The sequence below is a fragment of the Motacilla alba genome, unplaced genomic scaffold, assembly GCF_015832195.1.
Source record: "Motacilla alba alba isolate MOTALB_02 unplaced genomic scaffold, Motacilla_alba_V1.0_pri HiC_scaffold_35, whole genome shotgun sequence".
In the NCBI taxonomy this organism is placed as follows: Eukaryota; Metazoa; Chordata; class Aves; order Passeriformes; family Motacillidae; genus Motacilla; species Motacilla alba.
Genome location: NW_024037447.1, coordinates 1,222,337 through 1,243,057, shown reverse-complemented (window position 1 = coordinate 1,243,057; position 20,721 = coordinate 1,222,337). Strand labels below are relative to the sequence as shown.

The window sequence follows — 20,721 nt, the reverse complement described above, 5'->3', positions numbered from 1 at the left end:
TTTCCTGCTTTTTTCCTGGGTTTTTCCTCAGTTTTCCCCTCATGTTTCCCTCCCTTTTCCACTCACGTTTCCCTCCCTTTCCCCCTCATCTTTCCCTTTTCCCCTCACGTTTCCCTCTCTTTCCCCCTCACATTTCCTGCTTTTTCCTCGTTTTTTCCTCAGTTTTCCCCTCATGTTTCCCTCCCTTTTCCCCTCACGATTCCCGCCCTTTTCCCCTCACGATTCCCTCCCTTTTCCCCCTCACGATTCCCGCCCTTCTCCCCTCACGTTTCCCTCCCTTTTCTCCCCTCTTATTTTCTCCCTTTCCCCCTCCCATTTCCCACCATTTTCCCCCTCAGACTTCCCACACTTTCCCCCTCACCTTTTTTTTCCATTTTCTCCTCTTTTCCCCATCCCTCCCCTTTTCCCCCTCACGTTTCTTACCCTTTCCCCCCTCACGTTGCCCATCATTTTCCCCCCTCACATTTCACACTTTTCCCTCCCTTTTGCCCCCTCACAGACACTCAGCAGCTCATTAAGAAGCAGAAATGTCCCTTTAATGACAACACACCTGCACCCCCCCCCCAAATTAAGGCCTCAGCGGTGTCCCCCTCCCCAAGACCCCCAAATTAAGGCCTCAGCGGTGTCCCCCTCCCCAAGACCCCCAAATTAAGGCCTCAGCGGTGTCCCCCTCCCCACGACCCCCTCATGATCCCACCAGAAGGATCCCTCAGGCACTTGATCCCAGACCCCCCCAAGCACCAGATCCTGCCCCACAGAGGATCCAGAACCCATCCAGGCACCCGATGCCACCCTGGCGGGACCCCAGACCACCATCAAGGGCTGAATCCCACCCCCCAGAGGAACCAGGATCCCCATGAGGGTTCCATTCTCTCCCCAGAGGGGACCCTGACCCTGAAAAGGGCCAGACTCTGCCCCAGAAAGGATCCAGGATGCCCAGCAGGGCCTTGATCTCACCCCAAGGGGAGACCCCAGACCTCCATTAGCATCCTGATCCCACCCTGGGGTGACCCCAGACCCCCATCAGGATCCCAATAACCCCCCAGACCCCCGTTCGGGGCTCAATTCTGCCCTATAGAGGATCCAGAATTCCAATTAGGAGCCTGACCCCACCCCAGGAGAGAACCCCAGACCCCCAGAGAAGCTGGATCCCACCCTGGGGTGACCCCAGACCCCAATCAGGATCCCAATAGCCCCCGAGATCCCTCTTAGGGCTCCAAACCTCTCCCCCCAGAAGGATCCTTTGGGAGCCTGATCCCACCCCAGGAATCAACCCAGACCCCCACAAAGGCCCTGATCCCAACCTGTGGGAGACCCCAGACCCTCCTTAGGGTTCTGCCTCCCGCCAGGATCCCCCTCCCCACTCACCCTGGAGTGCCCCCTCAGGCCCTCAACAGCACCAACCTCCCCGTCTGCCCCAAATCCACCCCAAACGCCACCAAGTTGAGGCCGCTGAGCACGGCCACCAGCACCTTCCTGTCCCAGGGGCACGTGGCCGGGCAATTGTAGGGTCTCCGGGGCTGGCCCCCCATGTCGTCCGAGAAGCTGTAGAGCGCCCACAGCACCGTGGCCGCCCCGTAGGCCACCACCCCCAGCCCGGCGTAGACCCCCAGCCCCCAGCGCAGCCCCTCGGGGTCCCTCATCCAGCCGCACCACCCCCAACCCAGCAGGCAGCCCCCGACCAGCAGCACCCCCAGCACGAAGGACACGCAGAAGATGCCCAGGCACCAGCGCAAGGCCGCCGGCCCCGACGCCGCGCCCAGCTCGGCCGACAGCCCGAGGAGGAGGAGGGCGAGGAAGGCTTCGGCCACCTTGAGCAGCCCCGAGGGGGTGGCCAGGTACGGGGCGGCCTCGCCGGGTCGCGCCCGGTCGCGGGTCACCTCGGCGGCGTAGGCCAGCGTGGCGATGGCCGAAGCGGCCGTGGCGGCGGCGCGGAGGGCGCGGGGGCGGCCCTGGCCGCCCTCGTGTCCCCGGAGGTGGCCCAGCGGCCACAAGATGGTGGCGGTGGCGCAAGCCATGGCGGCGGCGGTGGCCAGGGCCAGCGGGAGGTCGCGGCGGGGCGGCGGGCGGCGGAAGGCGTCGTTGAGGAGGAGGAGGGTGGTGAAGACGAAGGACAAGGCCCAGGCGGACAAGCAGCCGTCGCCCTCGCCCGGGTTCCAGTAGCCAGGGGCCGCGGACAGCGCCAGCGCCAGGAGGGCGCTGAGGGCCTGCACGCAGCGCAGAGGGGACGGGGGGCGGCACGGAGGGGGCATCCCGGGGGCTGTGGAGAGAGGGGGGTCACGGCTGTTGGGGGCAGCAGGGGGTCTCGGGGTGCTGGGTGGGTATTGGGGGATATGGGGGGTTGGGGGTATTGAGGCTGGGGGGGTACCAGGGATATTGGGGGTTAATGGGGTTGGGGGTAAATTTTAATTTCTTTTTTGTTTTGGGGGATTTTTTTTCGGTAAGTTTTTAAAATGGGGTTGGGGTAAATTTTTGTATTTTCTGTAATTTTTTTTTTTTTTTAAATGAGGTTGGGCGCAAATTTTTACCCTCAGGTTTACACCCTGAAGATATTGAGGGGCTGGGGGGGTCTGCACACACCATAGAGGGAATGGGGGAATCCCAGAGGATGTGAAGGGGGTATTCGGGTTATTGGGGGGGATTTGGGAGCATCACTGGGATTTGGGGTGTGCGGGACTGGGAAGACGGGGGGGTACTGGGAGGCTGGGGGTGGGATTAAGGACTGGATGATATTGGGGGTACAGGGGGCCTGTGGGGAGGGGGCTGGAGGGTGGGGGGGGGGTACCGGGCAGCCGAGGAGCGTTGGGCGGGGTGGAAGGAGTGAAGGAAGTTGGGGGTTAGGGGGGGATTCCCTGCATTGGGGGGGGATCCCAGGAATGCTGGGGTTCACCCCGGGGGTCTGGGGGGTCCCGGCCATGCAGGGGGTGGGGGCGGTCAGGGCTGTGCCCATATAAGGCCTTGGAGAATCTCCTTCCTTCCCCCCCCCCCCCCGCCTCATCCTGGGGTCGCCCCGCCCCCCCCGGGCGCTGGCTGCATCCTGTGGGTGATGGGGGGGGGTCCCAAGCGTCCGGGGGAGACCCCCGAGGGGCAGAGGAGACCCCCGAGGGGCAGAGGAGACCCCCAAGGGTCCGGGGGAGGGGGCACCCCAGGATCCCCCACGTTGTGTCACCTCCCCTTCCCCCGAGAGCCCAGGGTGGGTCCCGGCACTCACCCGAGTGGGTTCGGGTTGTTCCGGAGGAGTTCTTGGGGGGTTCGGTTCGGGTCCTTCCGGACGGGACGGTCCCGGTTCGGGTCCCCTCCGGGCGGGTTCGGGTTCCTTAGCGCGGGACGCTGCCGGTTCGGGTGTCTCGGGACGTTCCGGGTTTCTCCCGGTTCGGGTTCCTTAGCGCGGGACGCTGCCGGTTCGGGTGTTTCGGGACGTTCCGGGATTCTCCCGGTTCGGGTTCCTTAGCGCGGGACGCTGCCGGTTCGGGTGTCTCGGGACGTTCCGGGTTTCTCCCGGTTCGGGTTCCTTAGCGCGGGACGCTGCCGGTTCGGGTGTTTCGGGACGTTCCGGGATTCTCCCGGTTCGGGTTCCTTAGCGCGGGACGCTGCCGGTTCGGGTGTCTCGGGACGTTCCGGGATTCTCCCGGTTCGGGTTCCCTCAGGCGGGTCCGAGTCCCCTCAGGCGGGTCCGAGTCCCCTCGGGTACCTTCGGGTCCCTCCGGACAGCTTCGGGTCCTCGTTCGGGCCCCCCCCGGGCGGGTTCGGATCCCTCCGGGAGCGTTCGGGTCCCCCTTCGAGTCCAAGTTCGGGTGTTTCCGGAGCGGTTCGGCTCCTCCCGGTTCGGGTCCCCTCGGGCGGGTTCGGGTCCCTCCGCCGGGCCGGTCCCAGCCGTGTCACTCCGGGCGGTGCCCACCGGGGCGTGGCCAGAGCGGTGTGACGTCAGGGGGTCCCGGGCGATGACGTCAGGGCATCACCACGAAGGGGGAGGGGGGGGCTCTGGGGGGAGGGTCCCTGGGGTGTCCCCAAAGCGGGGGAGGGGCAGCCACGTGTGTCCCCAGCCCCTGGGTGGGGGACACGGGGGACAAAGGGCGGCGCCCCCGCCCCTCCCCCACTTCCCCCTCCCCCCCGGGCTCGTTTTGGGCCGTTTCGCGCTGTTTTGGGAAGTTTGGCCGTTGCCGGGGGCAACGCGACCGCGACCGCCCCAAATATTTACTTGGTTGCCATGGCGACGGGGGGGGGGACGGGAACATGGCTGGGTGGGGGGACCCCGACGTCCGATGGGGGTGAGGGGGGGGCTCAGGGCTCGCGGGGGGCCCGGGGACCCCCCAAATTCAGCCGGGGGGTGGGGAGGGGGGGTCCCTCGCGGCTCAGCACCTGTGGGAGGAGGGGGCTTAGGGGGGACCCAGGTGTACAGGACCCCCACCCATGGCAGCGGGACCCCCACCCATAAATCGGGACCCCACCCATGGCACCGCGACCCCCACCCATAAATCTGGGACCCCCACCCATAAATCGGGACCCCCACCCATGGACTCAGGAGCCCCACCCATGAGTCTGGGACCCCCACCCATGGACCTGGGAGCTCCATCCGTCGGTTTGGGACCCCCACCCATGGGTGTCAGGACCCCACCCATGGCTCCAGACCCCCACCCATAAACCTGGGACCCCCACCCATGGGTGCCAGGAGCCCCCCCCATGGGTGTCAGGACCCCACCCATGGCTCCAGACCCCCACCCACGTCCCAGGACCCCCCCCCATGGGTGCCAGCACCCCCACCCATGGGTGCCAGGACCCCCACCTCTCTCAGGACCCTCTCCCGCAGCTCGCCGGGGCTCAGGGGTCTCTCCTCCTCTTCCTCCCCCCCCGGGGGGTCCTCCCTGGGTGGGGGAGAGGATGTGGGGAGCACCCTTGGGTGCTGTGGCAGGGGGAGACACCCCCTCATTGGGGTGGGGGGTCCCGGGGGGCTCACCTGGGGCTGGGGGGGCGTGGAGGGGGGGGGCGGCTCCAAATGGCCTCGTTCCCTGCCAGGACCTGGGGAGGGGGACGGTGAGGGGGGACCCCAAATCCCGGGGGGAACCCCAAACCCCGAGGGGGGCACCCCAAATCCCGGGGGGGACCCCAAACCCCCAAGACTCTCAAAACTCCCCAATTCCTCCCCCAAGCCCCCATTTCCGCCCCAGGACCCCCAGTTCCCACCCCAGAGGCTCTCCCCAATGAACCCCAAATTTTCCCTAATTAACCCCAAAATTTTCCCCCATGAACCCCCAAATTCTCCTCAATGAACCCCAAATCCTCCCCCATGGGCCCCCAAATTTCCCCACATGAACCCGAAAATTCTCCCCAATGAACCCCAAATCCTCCTCAAGGAACCCCAAAATTTCCCCCATGATCCCCCAAATCCTCGCCCATGAACCCCCAAATTTCCCCAATGAACCCCCAAATTTCCCCCAATGAACCCCAATTTTTTTCCTCAATGAACCCCAAATTTTTTCCTCAATAAACCCCAACATTTTCCCCCATAAACCCCAAATTTCCCCCAATAAACCCCCAAATTCTCCCCAATTAGCCCCAAATTTCCCCCAATTAACCCCAAATCCTCCCCAATGAACCCCAAATTTTTTCCCAATGAACCCCCAAAGTTTCCCCCAATAACCCCCCAAATTTCCCCCAATAAACCCCAAATCCTCGCCCAATGAACCCCAAATTTCCCCCAATAAACCCCAAATTCTCCCCAATGAACCCCAAATTTCCCCCAATAAACCCCAAATTCTCCCCAAAAATGAACCCCAAAATTCCCCCATGATCCCCCAAATTCTCCCCCATGAACCCCCAAATCCTCGCCCATGAACCCCAAATTTCTCCAATAAACCCCCCAAATTTTCCTTAATGAACCCCCAAATTTTTTCCTCAGTAAACGCCCAAATTTTCCCCGAGGAACCCCAAATTTTTCTCAATAAACCCCCAAATTCTCCCCAATGAACCCCAAATCCTCGCCCATGAGCCCCCAAATTGCCCCCCAAACCCCCCCAAATTGCCCCCCAGCCCCCCCCAGTTGCCCCTCACCGGAGCCGGGGGTGCCCCCCCCCCGCAGCAGCAGCCGGGTCACCCCAACTTCCAGGAGCCGCAGCTGCTCCCACAGGGGGTCCCCGATCCCGGGGGGGTCCCCGATCCCGGGGGGGTCCCCGGGGGGGTCCCCGGGATTGGGGTCGGGGTCCCCCCGTCCCTCCTCCAGCTGGGCCAGCAGCTCCGCCAGCCCTGGGTGCGACCCCCGAACTCAGAGCGTACCCCAAAACCTGGGGGGTCCTCACAGAACCCCCCACAACGCCCCCAGACCCAAATTACACCCCCCGGACCCCTAAAAACCATCATGACCCCCCCAAAAATCCCTCAGGAACCCCAAAAACCCCCCCAAAACACCTCAGGACCCCCCAAAACCCCCCCCAGAACACCTCAGGACTCCCAAAAACCCCCCCAGAACACCTCAGGACCCCCAAAAACCCCTCAAGATCCCCAAAAAACCCCCCCAGAACCCCCCCAGAACACCTCAGGAACCCCCAAAACCCCCCCATAACTCCCCCAAACACCTCAGGACCCCCAAAAACTCCCCCCAAAACCCTCTCAGGACCCCCAAAACCCCCCATAACCCCCCAAAAATCCCCTTGACCCCCCAAACTGCCCCCCAGGACCCCAAAAATCCCCCATAACCCCCCCCCCAAATTTTCCCCCCAGATCCCAAAACTGCCCCTCCAGGACCCCAAATTACCCCCCCCTAGACCCCAAATTTCCCCCCAGACCCCAAATTGCCCCATCCCAGACCCCCAATTGCCCCCCTAGATCCCAAATTGCCCCCCTACATCCCAAATAAACCCCCCAGGACCCCCCCCAATATACCCCTCAGGATCCCAAATTGCCCCTCCAGGACCCCAAATTGCCCCCCCCAGACCACAAATTGCCCCCCCCAGCCTCCAAATTGCCCCCCAGGACCTCAAATAAACCTCCCAGAACCCCCCAAAAATACCCCCCAGGACCCCAAATTTCCCCTCAGGACGCCAAACTGCCCCCCCTGACCCCAAATTGCCCCATCCCAGACCCCAAACTGCCCCTCCAGGACCCCAAATTGCCCCCACCAAATACTCCTCAGGACCCCAAATTTCCCCTCAGGACCCCAAATATCCCCCCCAGACCCCAAATTGCCCCCCCAGGACCCAAATTGCCCCATCCCAGATCCCAATTTGCTCCCCCCAGATCCCAAATTTCCCCCCAGGACCTCAAATAAACCCCCCATAACCTCCCCCAAAATACCCCCCAGGACCCCAAACTGCCCCTTAGGACCCCAAATTGCCCCCCAGGACCCCAAATTGCCCCTCCTGGACCCCAAATTGCCCCCCAGGACCCCAAATTTCCCCCCTACATCCCAAATTGCCCCCCAGGATCCCAAATAAACCCCCATAACTGCCCCCCAAATACCCCTCAGGACCCCAAACTGCCCCCCCAGATCCCAAATTGCCCCCCAGGACCCCAAACTGCCCCCGTGCCCCGGTACCTGCCCTCAGCTGCTCCAGCTCCTCCCTCCCCCTCCGCTCCTGCTCCCGCAGCTCCCGGGTCTCAGTTTCGGGGTCCCCCGGGGGTCCCCCCGGCTCCTCGGGGGTCTCGGCTGCTGCCACCGCTGCCCGCAGCTGGGGACGGGGTTTGGGGGGGATTTTGGGGGGGATTTGGGGGGCTGGGAAGGGGTTTCGGGATGGTTTTGGGGCGTCGGAAGGGGTTTTGGGGAGGTTTTGGGGTGTTGGGAGGGGATTTGGGGGGGATTTGGGCTGGGAAGGGGTTTTGGGGTGTTGGGAGGGGGCTTTGGGGTGCTAAGAGGAGTTTTGGGGTGCTTGGAGGGGGGTTTGGGGTGCTAAGTGGGGTTTTGGGGTGCTAGGAGAGGGTTTAGGGGTGTTTGGAGGGGTTTTTGGGGTGCTTGGAGAGGGGTTGGGGGTTTTTTGGGGGGGTTTTGGGGAGTTGAGAGGGGGTTTTGGGGTGCTGGGAGGGGTTTTGGGGTGCTAGGAGAGGGTTTAGGGGTGTTTGGAGGGGTTTTGGGGTGCTGGGACGGGGTTTAGGGATGGTTTTGGGGTGTCAGAAGGGGTTTTGGGGAGGTTTTGGGGTGTTCAGAGGGATTTTGGGGTGTTAAGAGGGACTTTGGGGTGCTAGGAGCAGGTTTAGGGGTCTTTGGAGGGGTTTTGGGGTGCTGGGAGGGGGTTTGGGGTGCTAGGGGGGGTTTTGGGGTGCTGGGACGGAGTTTAGGGATGGTTTTGGGGTGTCGGAGGGGGTTTTGGGGAGGTTTTGGGGTGTTCAGAGGGGTTTTGGGGTGCTATGAGGGGTTTTGGGGTGCTAGGAGAGGGTTTAGGGGTGTTCAGAGGGGTTTTGGGGTGCTGGGAGGGGGTTTCGGGATGGTTTTGGGGTGTCAGGAGGGGTTTTGGGGAGGTTTTGGGGCGCTAGGGGGAGGTTTTGGGGTGCTGGGGGGTTTTGGGGTGCTTGGAGAGGGGTTGGGGGGTTTTTTTGGGGGGTTTGGGGGTGTTGGGAGGGGGGTTTGGGGTGCTAAGTGGGGTTTTGGGGTGCTAGGAGAGGGTTTAGGGGTGTTTGGAGGGGTTTTGGGGTGCTTGGAGAGGGGTTGGGGGGTTTTTTTGGGGGTTTTGGGGTGTTGGGAGGGGGTTTTGGGGTGCTAAGAGGGGTTTTGGGGTGCTAGGAGAGGGTTTTGGGATCTTCGGAGGGGTTTTGGGATGCTGGGATGGGGTTTAGGGATGGTTTTGGGGTGTCAGAAGGGGTTTTGGGGAGGTTTTGGGGTGTTCAGAGGGATTTTGGGGTGTTAAGAGGGACTTTGGGGTGCTAGGAGCGGGTTTAGGGGTCTTTGGAGGGGTTTTGGGGTGCTGGGAGGGGGTTTGGGGTGCTAGGGGGGGATTTGGGGGGCTGGGACGGGGGTTTTGGGATGGTTTTGGGGTGTCAGAAGGGGTTTTGGGGAGGTTTTGGGGTGCTAGGGGGAGGTTTTGGGGTGTTGGGAGGGGATTTTGGGGTGCTAGGAGAGGGTTTAGGGGTGTTCGGAGGGGTTTTGGGGTGCGGGGAGAATGATTTAGGGGGGATTTGGGGTTTTTGGGGTGCTGGGAGGGTTTTTTTGGGGATTTGGGGTTTTTGGGGTGTCTGGAGGGGGTTTTTGGGGTGTCCGGAGGGGTTTTTTGGGGGATTTGGGGTTTTTGGGGTGTCTGGAGGGGGTTTTTGGGGTGTCCGGAGGGGTTTTTTGGGGGATTTGGGGTTTTTGGGGTCCGGGGAGGATGATTTGGGGGGGATGTGTGGTTTTTGGGGTGCCGGGAGGGTTTTGGGGTCCCACCTGCTCCACCTGCTGCTGCAGCTCCTGCAGCTCCCGGTGCTGCTCCGTCAGCAGCAGGAACCGCGAGAAGCTCTGGGCGTCCCCTGCACCCCAAAACCAACGTGGGGACCCCAAAAACAGCATGGGAACCCCAAAACAGCATGGGAACCCCAAAATCCATCATGGGAACCCCCAAAACAGCATGGGAACCCCAAAATCCATCATGGGAACCCCAAAATCCATCATGGGAACCCCAAAAACCAACATGGGAACCCCAAAATCACCATGGGAACCCCAAAATTCACCATCAGGACCCCAAAAACTCCATGGGAACCCCAAAAACCACCATGGGAACCCCAAATACAACATGGGAACCCCAAAATTACATGGGAACCCCAAAACCAACATGGGAACCCCAAAATTACATGGGAACCCCAAAACCAACATGGGAACCCCAAAACCAACATGGGAACCCCAAAAATCAACATGGGAGCCCCCCAAATCCCCCCAGGACCCCTCAGAGCCCCCCAAATCCTCCCTGGGACCCCTCAGGGACCCCCCAAATCCCCCAGGGACCCCTCAGAGCCCCCCAAATCCCCCAGGGACCCCTCAGAGCCCCCCCAAGTCCCCCCGGGACCCCTCAGAGCCCCCCCAAATCCCCCCAGGACCCCTCAGAGCCCCCCCAAATCCCCGGTCCCCCCTGACCGTCCGTCCAGGCCTCTTCCTCCTCCTCCTCCTCCTCCTCATCTTTGGGGGGCTCCAGCCCCTGCCCCGTCCCCTCGGGGGGGTCCCCGGGGGTCTCTGGGGGGGCTCGGGGCTTCAGCAGGGGCCGTGCTGGGGGGGGGGGGGGGGGGACACAGGGGGGACATCCATGGGCCGGGGGTCTGGGGGGGCACCCAGGGACCCCCAAAATCCCCGGCACCCCCCCCAGTTGCCCCCAATTGCCCCCCAACCCCCCCCAGCTGCCCCCAGGTGCCCCCCAGGCACCCCCCAGGTGCCCTCAAACCCCCCCAGGTGCCCCCCAGCTGCCCCCAAACCCCCCCAGTTGCCCCCCAGGTGCCCCCAGGTGCCCTCAGACTCCCCCAGGTGCCCTCAACTGCCCCCAAACCCCCCCAATTGCCCCCCAGCTGCCCCCCAGGTGCCCTCAAACTTCCCCCAGGCAACCCCGATTGCCCCCCAGGTACCCCCAGCTGCCCCCAAACCCCCCCCAGTTGACCCCAAACCCCCCCAATTGCCCCCCAGCTGCCCCCAAACCCCCCCAACTGCCCCCCAGGTACCCCCAATTGCCCCCCAGCTGCCCCCCAGGTGCCCCCAGGTGCCCTCAAACCCCCCCCCACTGCCCCCAAAACTCTACAATTGCCCCCCAACTGCCCCCAATTGCCCCCCAGCTGCCCCCAAACCCCCCCAATTGCCCCCCCCGTACCCGGGTGGGGCCGCGCTCTCTGCTTGGCCCCCAGGAAGCTCCGCAGGCGCCGCTGCCGCTCCCGGCCCCGCTCCCGCTCGGCCTCGTCCTGCGCCCCCCGGGACCCCCGGGAGCCCCCCCGGGACCCCCGGGACACCTGCGGGACCCTGGGGGGCAGCGGGGTCAGGGGGGAGCAGAGATTTTGGGGAGCTCCGGGGGTGTTGGGGGGGATTTGGGGTGTCGGGTTTGGGGGTATCGGGGGGGGGTTGGGGGGTTCCAGGGGTGTTTGGGGGGTGTTTTTGGGGTTTTGGGGGGGATTTGGGCTGGCAGGGGGAGGTCAGGGGGGTCTGGGGTGTCGGGTTTGGGGGTATCGGGGGGTTTTGGGGGGGCTTTTGGGGTTTTGGCGGGGGATTTGGTATGGCGGGGGGGGCAGGGGGGTTGGGGGGATTCCAGGGGGGTTTTTGGGGGTGTTTTTGGGGTGTTGGGGGAGGTCAGGGGTGTCTGGGGGGAGGTCAGGTGAGTCTGGGGTGTCGGGTTTGGGGGTTCCAGGGGGGTTTTGGGGGGGTTTTTGGGGTGTTGGGGTGGATTTGGGGTGGTGGGGGGGGGGTCGGGGGGTTTGGGGTGTCGGGTTTGGGGGTATCGGGGGGTGTTGCGGGGGGTACCAGGGGGATTTTTGGGGTTCCAGGCAGGTTTTTGGGGTTCCAGGGGGGCTTTTTGGGGATCCAGGGGGGGTTTGGGGGTTCCAGGGGAATTTTGGGGTGTTCCAGGCAGGTTTTTGGGGATCCAGGGGGGTTCCAGGGAGATTTTTGGGGGGTTCCAGGGGGGTTTTTTAGGGTTTTGGGGGTTTTTGGGGTCCCAGGGGGATTTTTGGGGTCCCAGAGGGGTTTTTGGGGTTCCAGGGAGGTTTTTGCAGTTCATGGGGGGTTTTGGGGGGGTTTCGGGGGTTTTTGGGGTTCCGGGGGTGTTTGGGGTCCCCACCTGTCTCTCTGGGCCGCGGCCGCTCGCTCCAGCTCAGCCTCGATCTGCCGCTGCGTCTCCTCCAGCTCCTGCAGCCAATCAGAGCCGGCTGGGATCCACTCGCCAGCCAATCAGAGCCCTCCGTCACCCCGGGATCCATTCCCCAGCCAATCAGAGCCCTCTGTCACCCAGAGATCCACTCCCAGCCAATCAGAGCCTTCTCTCCCTCTGGGACTATTCTTCAGCCAATCAGAGCCCTCCGTCACCCCGGGATCCATTCCCCAGCCAATCAGAACCTTCCGTCACCCCGGGATCCATTCCCCAGCCAATCAGAGCCCTCCATCATGGCAGCATCCATTCCCCAGCCAATCAGAGCCCTCTGTCACCCTGGGATCCATTTCCCAGCCAATCAGAGCCCTCCGTCACCCCGGGATCCATTCCCCAGCCAATCAGAACCCTCCATCACCCCGGGATCCATTCCCCAGCCAATCAGAGCCCTCTGTCACCCTGGGATCCATTCCCCAGCCAATCAGAGGCCTCAGTCACCCCGAGATCTACTCGCCAGCCAATCAGAGCCCTCTGTGACCCCGGGATCCATTCCCCAGCCAATCAGAGCCCTCTGTGACCCCGGGATCCATTCCCCAGCCAATCAGAGGCCTCCATCATGCCAGCATCCATTCCCCAGCCAATCAGAGCCCTCCGTCACCCAAGGATCCATTCCCCAGCCAATCAGAGCCCTCTGTGACTCCGGGATCCATTCCCCAGCCAATCAGAGCCCTCTGTGACCCTGGGATCCACCTGCCAGCCAATCAGAGCCCTCCGTCACCCAGAGATCCACTCCCCAGCCAATCAGAGCCCTCTGTCACCCCGGGATCCATTCCCCAGCCAATCAGGAGGCTTTGGGGGGGTCAGGGAGGTTTTTGGTGGGCTCAGGAAGGTTTTTTGGGGGTCAGAAGGATTTTGGGGGGGTTCAGAGGGATTTTGGGGGGTCAGAAGGGTTTTGGGGGGGTCAGAAGGATTTTGGGGGGTCAGAGGGGTTTTGGGGGGTCAGAAGGATTTTGGGGGTGTCAGGGGTATTTTGGGGGTTCAGAGGGATTTTGGGGGGTCAGAGGGGTTTTGGGGGGTCAGAAGGATTTTGGGGGGTCTCACCTGGAGCCGCCGCCTCAGGAGGCGCCGCAGCCGCCGCCGCTCCCCCCGCAGCCCCTCCAGCTCCCGGCGCAGGCGCGGCAGGACCCCCAGGGACCCCCCAAGTGCTGCCCCCGCCTGGGGGACCCCCCAAAATGGGTCAGGGACCCCCCCAAAATGGGTCAGGGACCCCCAGGGACCCCCCCAAATGGGTCAGGGACCCCCAGGGACCCCCCCAGCGCCGCCCCCCGCCTGTGGGACCCCCCCAAAATGGGTCAGGGACCCCCAAAATGGGTCAGGGACCCCCCCAGCGCCTCCCCCGCCTGTGGGACCCCCCCCAAAATGGGTCAGGGACCCCAAAGGGACCCCCCCAAAATGGGTCAGGGACCCCCAGGGATCCCCCCAGCGCCGCCCCCGCCTGTGGGACCCCCCCCCCAAAATGGGTCTGGGGGCCCCAGGGACCCCCCCAAAATGGGTCAGGGACCCCCAAAATGGGTCTGGGGGCCCCAGGGACCCCCCCAAAATGGGTCAGGGACCCCCAAAATGGGTCTGGGGGCCCCAGGGACCCCCCCAAAATGGGTCAGGGACCCCCACCCATGGCTCCGGACCCCCCACCTATGGCTCCGAGCCCCCCACCCACATCCCAGGACCCCCACCCATGGCTCTGGACCCCCACCCACATCCCAGGACCCCCACCCATGGCTCCAAGCCCCCCACCCATGGCTTTGAGACCCTCACCCCATGTCCCAGGGACCCCCACCCATGGCTCCGAGCCCCCACCCATCCTCTGGACCCCCACCCATGGCTCTGAGCTCCCCACCCATGTCCCAGGGACCCCCACCCATGGCTCCGGGACCCCCACCCATGGCTCTGGACCCCCACCCATGGCCCCACGGCCGCCATGGAGGGCTCTGGGACCCGCACCCACATCCCAGGGACCCCCACCCATGGCTCTGGACCCCCACCCATGGCTCTGGACCCCCACCCACATCCCAGGACCCCCACCCATGTCCCAGGGACCCCCACCCATGGCTCCGAGCCCCCCACCCATGGGCCGGGCCCCCCGGGGGTCTCACCCTCTGCAGCTGCTCCTCCAGCAGCTCCACCCTGCGCCGGGCCCCGTCCATCTGTGGGGCTGGGGGGACACTGGGACCCCCATCGATGGCCCCGGGACCCCCCCCAAGCCCCAGCCACGGCTGCGGGACCCCCCCCATGGCTGCGGGACCCCCCCCCCCAGCCCCAGCAGAGCCCCCCTGTCCCTCTGTCCCTCTGTCCCTCTGTCCCCTCCCGGGGCTGGCACCGCTGTGTTGGTGGCAACGAGGGGACAACCCCCGCCCCTCCCCCAATCCCCGATGACGTCATCAGCCCCACAGCGACCCCTCAATACCCCCCCAACTGCCCCTCTGAGACCCCCCCCCAAATCCCCCCCAAGGATCCCCTCAGCTCCCAAACTGCCCCCCTAAATCCCAGCCCAGACCCCCAAAATCCCCCCAAATCCCATCCCAGACCCCCCAAATCCCCCAAATCCCAGCCCAGACCCCCAAAATCCCAGCCCGGCCCCCCCAAATCCCCCAGATCCCAGACCAGCCCCCCCAGGGCCCCCCAAATCCCAGCCCAGACCCCCCAAATCCCCCAAATCCCAGCCCAGACCCCCCAAATCCCCCAAAATCCCAGCCCAGCCCCCCAAGACCCCCCGAGCCCCCCAAATCCCATCCCAGACCCCCCAAATCCCAGCCCGGCCCCCCCAGGCCAACCCAGATCACATCCCAGACCCCCCAGGCCCCCCCAAATACCATCCCAGTCCCCCAACTCCCCCTTAGCCCCCAGCCCCCCCAACTCCCCCCCAATTGCCCCCCAAATTCCCCCAGCCCCCCCCCCGTAGCCCCCCGCCCCCAAATTCCTCCCCGAGGGTCCTCCCCACCCCCCACGCGCCCCCAAAAGGGGGTCCCAGCCCCCCCCACCCCCAAATTCCCTCCCCAGGACCCCCAAATTTCCCCTCCCCGCGCTGACCGCGGTCACGTGACGACGACGCCGTCGCCATGGAGACGCCGCCAGGGGGCGGGGCCTCGGCGTGCCCACGTGACGCGGGAAAAGAGGGCGTGGTCACGATGATCACGTGAGTGAGGATTATTCCCTACCTCACCGCATATCAACCAATCAGAGGCTGGGCGGGGCTCGGGCTTGTAGCCAATCACAAACAGGGCGTGGCCGCAGCGCCAACAGCCAATCAGGGGCTGTATTTTTACCCCTAAACCCCGCCCCTCTCCTTCTCGACCAATCAGAGCGCAACGTGCGTGCAGTGGGAGGAGGGGGAACCCAAAAAACACCCCCAACCAATCAGAGGCCGCCAAAGTTTTCGACCAATCAGGCTCCACCCCAAAACCAGCGACCAATCAGAAGCTAGGATTTGGGGGCGGGCGGCGCTGCGTGGGCGGCGTGGGCGTGGCCAGGGATGGGTGTGGCCGCTCGTGGGTGTGGTCGCGGGGTGGGTGTGGTCAGTTCGGGGCGTGGTCGGGTCTGGCGAGGCCACGCCCACCCCGTAACGGCCCGAGCGGAGCTGCGGGAGCGCGAGAGCCCAAAACAGGGTGGGGATTTGGGGGCTCTGAGGGGATTTGGGGGGGATCTGAGGGGGTTTTGGGGGGATCTGAGGGGATTTGGGGGGGCTCCGAGGGGATTTGGGGGGGATTTGGGGGGTTCCAAGGGGCTTTAAGGGCACTTGGGGGATTCTAAGGGGCTTTGGGGGGGATTTGGTGGGGACTTGGGGGCTCTGAGGGCATTTGGGGGGGCTTTGGGGGGACTTGGGAGGCTCTGAGGGGCTTTGGGGGCGATTTGGGGGGACCTGAGGGGCTTTGGGGGGATTTGGGGAGGATTTGGGGGGATTTGGGGGGATTTGGGGGACTCTGAGGGGCTTTGGGGGCAGTTTGGGGGGCTCTGAGGGGCCTTGGGGGCATTTGGGGGGGAATTGGGGGGGATTTGGGGGGACTTGGGGGGGCTCTGAGGGACTTTGGGGGGATTTGGAGGGCTCTGAGGGGATTGGGGGGGATTTGGGGGGCTCTAGGGCTTTTTTTGTGGGGATTTGGGGGCTCTGGGGGTTTGGGGGGTGATTTCGGGGCTCTAGGGGGGTTTTTTGGGGTGATTTGGGGCCTGTGGGGGGTTTTTGGGGTGCACTGACCCCCCCCGAACTCCCCCCCCTCCCAGCCCCACCATGAATCTCCTCCCGGCCGCCGTCACCGCCCTTCATCTCCTCATCCTCCTCCTCCTCTTCATCGCCACCCTGGACAAGGTGGGACCCCCCAGGACCCCGAGGGGACCCCCCCCAATCCCAGAGCGCGACCCACAGCGGGGACCCGGGGGTCTTTGGGGGGTCCCGGGGGGCTTTGGGGGTCCCAGGGGAGTTTTTGGGGGCTCCCAGGGGAGTTTTTGGGGGGTCCCAGGGGTGTTTGGGGCTCCCAGGGGAATTTTTGGGGGGTCCCAGGTGTGTTTGGGGGGGCTCGGGGGTGTTTGGAGGGGTTCTGGAGGGGTTTTGGGGGTCCCAGGGGAATTTTTGGGGGGTCCCAGGGGTGTTTGGGGGTCCCAGGGGAATTTTTGGGGGGTCCCAGGTGTGTTTGGGGGGGCTCGGGGGTGTTTGGAGGGGTCCTGGAGGGGTTTTGGGGGGTCCCAGGGAGTGTTTGGGGAGTCCCAGGGGTGTTTTGGGGGGGTCCCGAGGTATTTTGGGGTATTTTTGGGGGGTCCCAGGGAGAGTTTGGGGGGTCCCCCACTCCTCCCGTGCCCCCCAGGGCTGGTGGGTGCTGTCTCAGGATTGGGGGGATATTTTGGGGTATTTTGGGGGGTCCCCCACTCTCCCGTACCCCCAGGGCCAGTGGGTGCTGTCTCAGGATTGGGGGGATATTTTGGGGTGTTTTTGGGGTCCCCCAGGGCCGGTGGGTGCTGTCTCAGGATTGGGGGGATATTTTGGGGTGTTTTTGGGGTCCCCCAGGGCCGGTGGGGGCTGTCTCAGGATTCAGGGGATATTTTGGGGTGTTTTGGGGGTCCCCAGGGCTGGTGGGGGCTGTCTCAGGGTTCGGGGGATATTTTGGGGTGTTTTTGGGGTCCCCCAGGGCTGGTGGGTGCTGTCTCAGGATTCGGGGGATATTTTGGGGTGTTTTTGGGGGTCCCCAGGGCCGGTGGGGGCTGTCTCAGGATTTGGGGGATATTTTGGGGTATTTTTGGGGTCCCCCAGGGCTGGTGGGGGCTGTCTCAGGATTCGGGGGATATTTTGGGGTGTTTTTGGGGTCCCCCAGGGCTGGTGGGGGCTGTCTCAGGATTCAGGGGATATTTTGGGGTGTTTTTGGGGTCCCCCAGGGCCGGTGGGGGCTGTCTCAGGATTCAGGGGATATTTTGGGGTGTTTTTGGGGTCCCCCAGGGCCGGTGGGTGCTGTCTCAGGATTGGGGGGCTATTTTGGGGTGTTTTTGGGGTCCCCCAGGGCTGGTGGGTGCTGTCTCAGGATTGGGGGGATATTTTGGGGTGTTTTTGGGGTCCCCCAGGGCTGGTGGGTGCTGCCGGACGCGCAGCCCCTGAACCTCTGGTACGACTGCGCCCCCCAAAACCGCTCCCAGGGCTGGGAGTGCAGCAGCCTCGGCCTCAGCCGTGAGTGGGGGTCCCGGGGGCGACCCTGGGGGGGTCCCGGGGGGGTCCCGGGGGGTCCTGGGGGATCTTGGGGGGGTCTTGAGGGGGTTCTAGGGGGGTCTTGGTGGGGTACTGGGTTCTCCTGGGGGGTCTGAAGGGGCCATGGTCAGTTTTGGGGGGGCTGTGGTCAGTCTTGGGGGGCCATGGTCAGTTTTGGGGGGCCGGGGTCAGTTTTGGGGGGCCATGGTCAGTTCTGGGGGGCCATGGTCAGTTTTGGGGGGTCTATGGTCAGTTTTAGGGGGCTCACAGATGGTGGTTCTGGGGGGCCATGGTCAGTTTGGGGGGCCCGGGGTCAGTTTTTGGGGGTCCGTGGTCAGTTTTGGGGGGCCATGGTCAGTTTTGGGGGGTCGTGGTCAGTTTTGGGGGGGCTGGGGTCAGTTTTGGGGAGCTGGGGTCAGTTTTGGGGGTCCGTGGTCAGTTCTGGGGGGCTGGGGTCAGTTTTGGGGGGCCGTGGTCGGTTTTGGGGTCAGTTTTGGGGGGCCTGGGTCAGTTTTGGGGTCAGTTTTGGGGGGCTCACCGCGGGTGTGTCCCCAGCCCTGCTGCGGGGCGTGCAGGGGCTGGTGGTGGCCTCCCTGCTGCTCTCGGCCCTCGGCCTCCTCCTCTTCCTCGGGCAGCTGCTGGGGGGGCCCCGCGGGCGCCCCTTCCTGCCCTCGGCCGCCGCCCAGCTGCTGGCAGGTCAGTGACCCCAAAAACGGCGCTCCCCAAAACCCCCGCGACCCCCCCAAACTGCCCCGGCTGCTCCCTCGGCTCCTCGGGGTCCCCCCAAATTGATCTGGGTCCCCCTGAGCCCCCCCAAATCGATCTGGGTGCCCCCCAAATGGATCTGGGTCCCCCTGAGCCCCCCCAAATCGATCAGGGTCCCCCCAAATTGCTCTGGGTGCCCCCCCAAATCGATCTGGGTCCCCCCCAAATTGATCTGGGTCCTCCAAAACTCCCCCTGCACTCCTGAAATCCCCCCCAAATTCCCAGCCCCCCCCCCCCATGTCCCTGTGTCCCTTCCATGTCCCCCAGTGTCCCCCCCCCATGTCCCCCCAGTGTCCCCCCCCATGTCCCTGTGTCCCCCCCATGTCCCTGTGTCCCCTGGTGTCCCTGTGCCCGCCCCAGAGCCCTGTCCCCCCCCATGTCCCTGTGTCCCCCCCAGGTCCCTGTGTCCCCCATGTCCCCCCCATGTCCCCCCCGGTGTCACCCACCCGTCCCGTGTCCCCCAAGTGCCTGTCGCCCCGGTGTCCCCCCTGGTGTCCCCCCGGTGTCCCTTGGTGTCACCCACATGACCCTGTGCCCCCCCCCCCATGTCCCCCCATAGTCACCCCCTGGTGTCACCCGCCTGTCCCTGTGTCCCCCAAGTCCCCGTCCCCCCTGGTGTCCCCCCCGGTGTCCCTTGGTGTCACCCGCCCGTCCCTATGCCCCCCCCATGTCCCCCCAGTGTCCCCCCTGGTGTCCCCCCCACATCCCCGCGGTGTCCCCCTGGTGTCACCCGCCTGTCCCTGTGCCCCCCCCATGTCCCCCTGGTGTCACCCACGTCTCCCCCCTGGTGTCCCCCCCATGTCCCCGCGGTGTCCCCCCCGGTGTCACCCGCCCGTCCCTCTGTCCCCGCGTGTCCCCCTGGTGTCCCCCCCACATCCCCGCGGTGTCACGCCCGCTGTCACCCGCCTGTCCGTGTCCCCCCCGGTGTCCCCCTGGTGTCACCCACGTCTCCCCCCTGGTGTCCCCCCCACGTCCCCGTGGTGTCCCCCCCGCTGTCCCCCGCCCGTCCCTGTGTCCCCCCGGTGTGACAGCGGCGTGTCCCCGCAGGGCTGGCGGCGCTGCTGGCGGCCGGGCTCTTCGTGGCGGGCGGTGGCCGCGCGGGCGGTGGCCGTCCCGGGCACTGCCCCGCCCTGGCCGGGCTGGGCGGGGCCCTGGCGCTGGCCAGCGGGGGCGGCTACCTGCGCCTGCGGGCGCGCGACTGACCACGCCCACCCGGGACACGCCCGCCCGGGACACGCCCACGGGACACGCCCATTGGACACACCTGCTGGAGGCACCCACCTGGGATACGCCCACTGGACACACCCACCCGGGACACGCCCACCAGGGACACGCCCTCTGGATGCATCCACCTGGGACACGCCCACTGGTCACACCCACCCGGGACACGCCCGCTGGATGCATCCACCTGGGACACGCCCACAGACACAGCCGCTGATATGCCCGCTGGACACGCCCACCTGGGACACACCCACCCAGGACACGCCCATTGGACACAGCCACTGATATGCCAGCTGGACACGCCCACCTAGGACACGCCCACCCGGGACACGCCCATTGGACACAGCCACTGATATTTCCACTGGACACACCCACCTAGGACACGCCCACCTGGGACACGCCCATTGGACACACCTGCTGGGTGCACCCACCTGGGACACGCCCATCTGGGACACGCCCACTGGGTGAGCCCACAGGACACGCCCATCTGGGGCACGCCCACTGGATGCTCCCATTGGACACGCCCATCTGGGGCACACCCACTGGATGCTCCCACTGGACACACCCAGCTGGGACACACCCACTGATATGCACACTGGACACGCCCCCTGGACACACCCATTGACCACACCTACCTGGGACACGCCCACCTGACACGCCCACCTGGGGCACGCCCACCTGGGACACGCCTACTGGGCGAGGCCCCTCCCACCCCAACCAATGAATCTCTGATGACGTCATCGATGACCAGATGGTGACGTCATCACACAGTGTGGCCAATGACATCATCAGCATGGCCAGTGACATCACCAGTGTGCTCACTGACATCATCGACAGCATCAGCATGACTGGTGACATCATCAGCGAGATGGGCGTGGCCAGCGATGCCAGTGACGTCATTGGCAGGCCCAGGGTGGCCAACGGCAGAAATGACGTGGCCAGTGACATCATCAGCAGGATGGGCGTGGCCGATGACATCACCGCAGGTGTCAACATGATCCGTGACATCATCAGCGTGGCTAATGACGTCACCGTGGGGGGGTCAGGGCTCGCCGCAGGGCATTGTGGGTAACGGGGAGGGTGGAGCCACCGCCTGTGAGGGGCTCGGGCTGCTGGGGGGGGGCAGCTATAGGGGTCTCTATAGGGGCATCTATAGGATCATATGTGATCTATAGGCGTGTCTATAGGCATGTCCATAGGGGCATCTATAGGGTGTCTATAGGGGTGTCCATAGGGTGTCTGTAGGGGGTATATAGGGGTGTTTGTAGGGTCTCTATAGGGGTG

At 64.8% G+C, this 20,721-nt stretch overlaps 3 protein-coding genes across 3 annotated transcripts; 1 reads left to right on the top strand and 2 right to left on the bottom strand.

The window, feature by feature from the left end:
- Positions 1 to 658: 658 nt before the first annotated feature.
- On the bottom strand, positions 659 to 3,350 carry LOC119696743 (myeloid-associated differentiation marker homolog). Its single transcript, XM_038126570.1, has 2 exons — positions 3,212 to 3,350; positions 659 to 2,260 (listed from the first exon to the last, which is right to left on the bottom strand). The coding sequence occupies exon 2, from the start codon at positions 2,250 to 2,252 to the stop codon at positions 1,383 to 1,385; it is 870 nt and encodes a 289-aa protein (XP_037982498.1). The 5' UTR covers positions 2,253 to 2,260; positions 3,212 to 3,350; the 3' UTR covers positions 659 to 1,382.
- On the bottom strand, positions 3,301 to 14,020 carry LOC119696702 (basic salivary proline-rich protein 2-like). The gene is made up of 11 exons (XM_038126505.1): positions 13,883 to 14,020; positions 12,831 to 12,944; positions 11,703 to 11,770; positions 10,723 to 10,891; positions 10,028 to 10,061; positions 9,344 to 9,426; positions 7,529 to 7,661; positions 6,049 to 6,240; positions 4,955 to 5,016; positions 4,784 to 4,862; positions 3,301 to 4,359 (listed from the first exon to the last, which is right to left on the bottom strand). The coding sequence occupies exons 1-11, from the start codon at positions 14,018 to 14,020 to the stop codon at positions 3,956 to 3,958; spliced, it is 1,476 nt and encodes a 491-aa protein (XP_037982433.1). The 3' UTR covers positions 3,301 to 3,955.
- A 1,274-nt stretch (positions 14,021 to 15,294) lies between these two features.
- Positions 15,295 to 20,447, top strand: LOC119696760 (epithelial membrane protein 3-like). The gene is made up of 5 exons (XM_038126603.1): positions 15,295 to 15,391; positions 16,005 to 16,089; positions 17,331 to 17,433; positions 18,007 to 18,147; positions 19,264 to 20,447. The coding sequence occupies exons 2-5, from the start codon at positions 16,012 to 16,014 to the stop codon at positions 19,416 to 19,418; spliced, it is 477 nt and encodes a 158-aa protein (XP_037982531.1). The 5' UTR covers positions 15,295 to 15,391; positions 16,005 to 16,011; the 3' UTR covers positions 19,419 to 20,447.
- Positions 20,448 to 20,721: the final 274 nt, after the last annotated feature.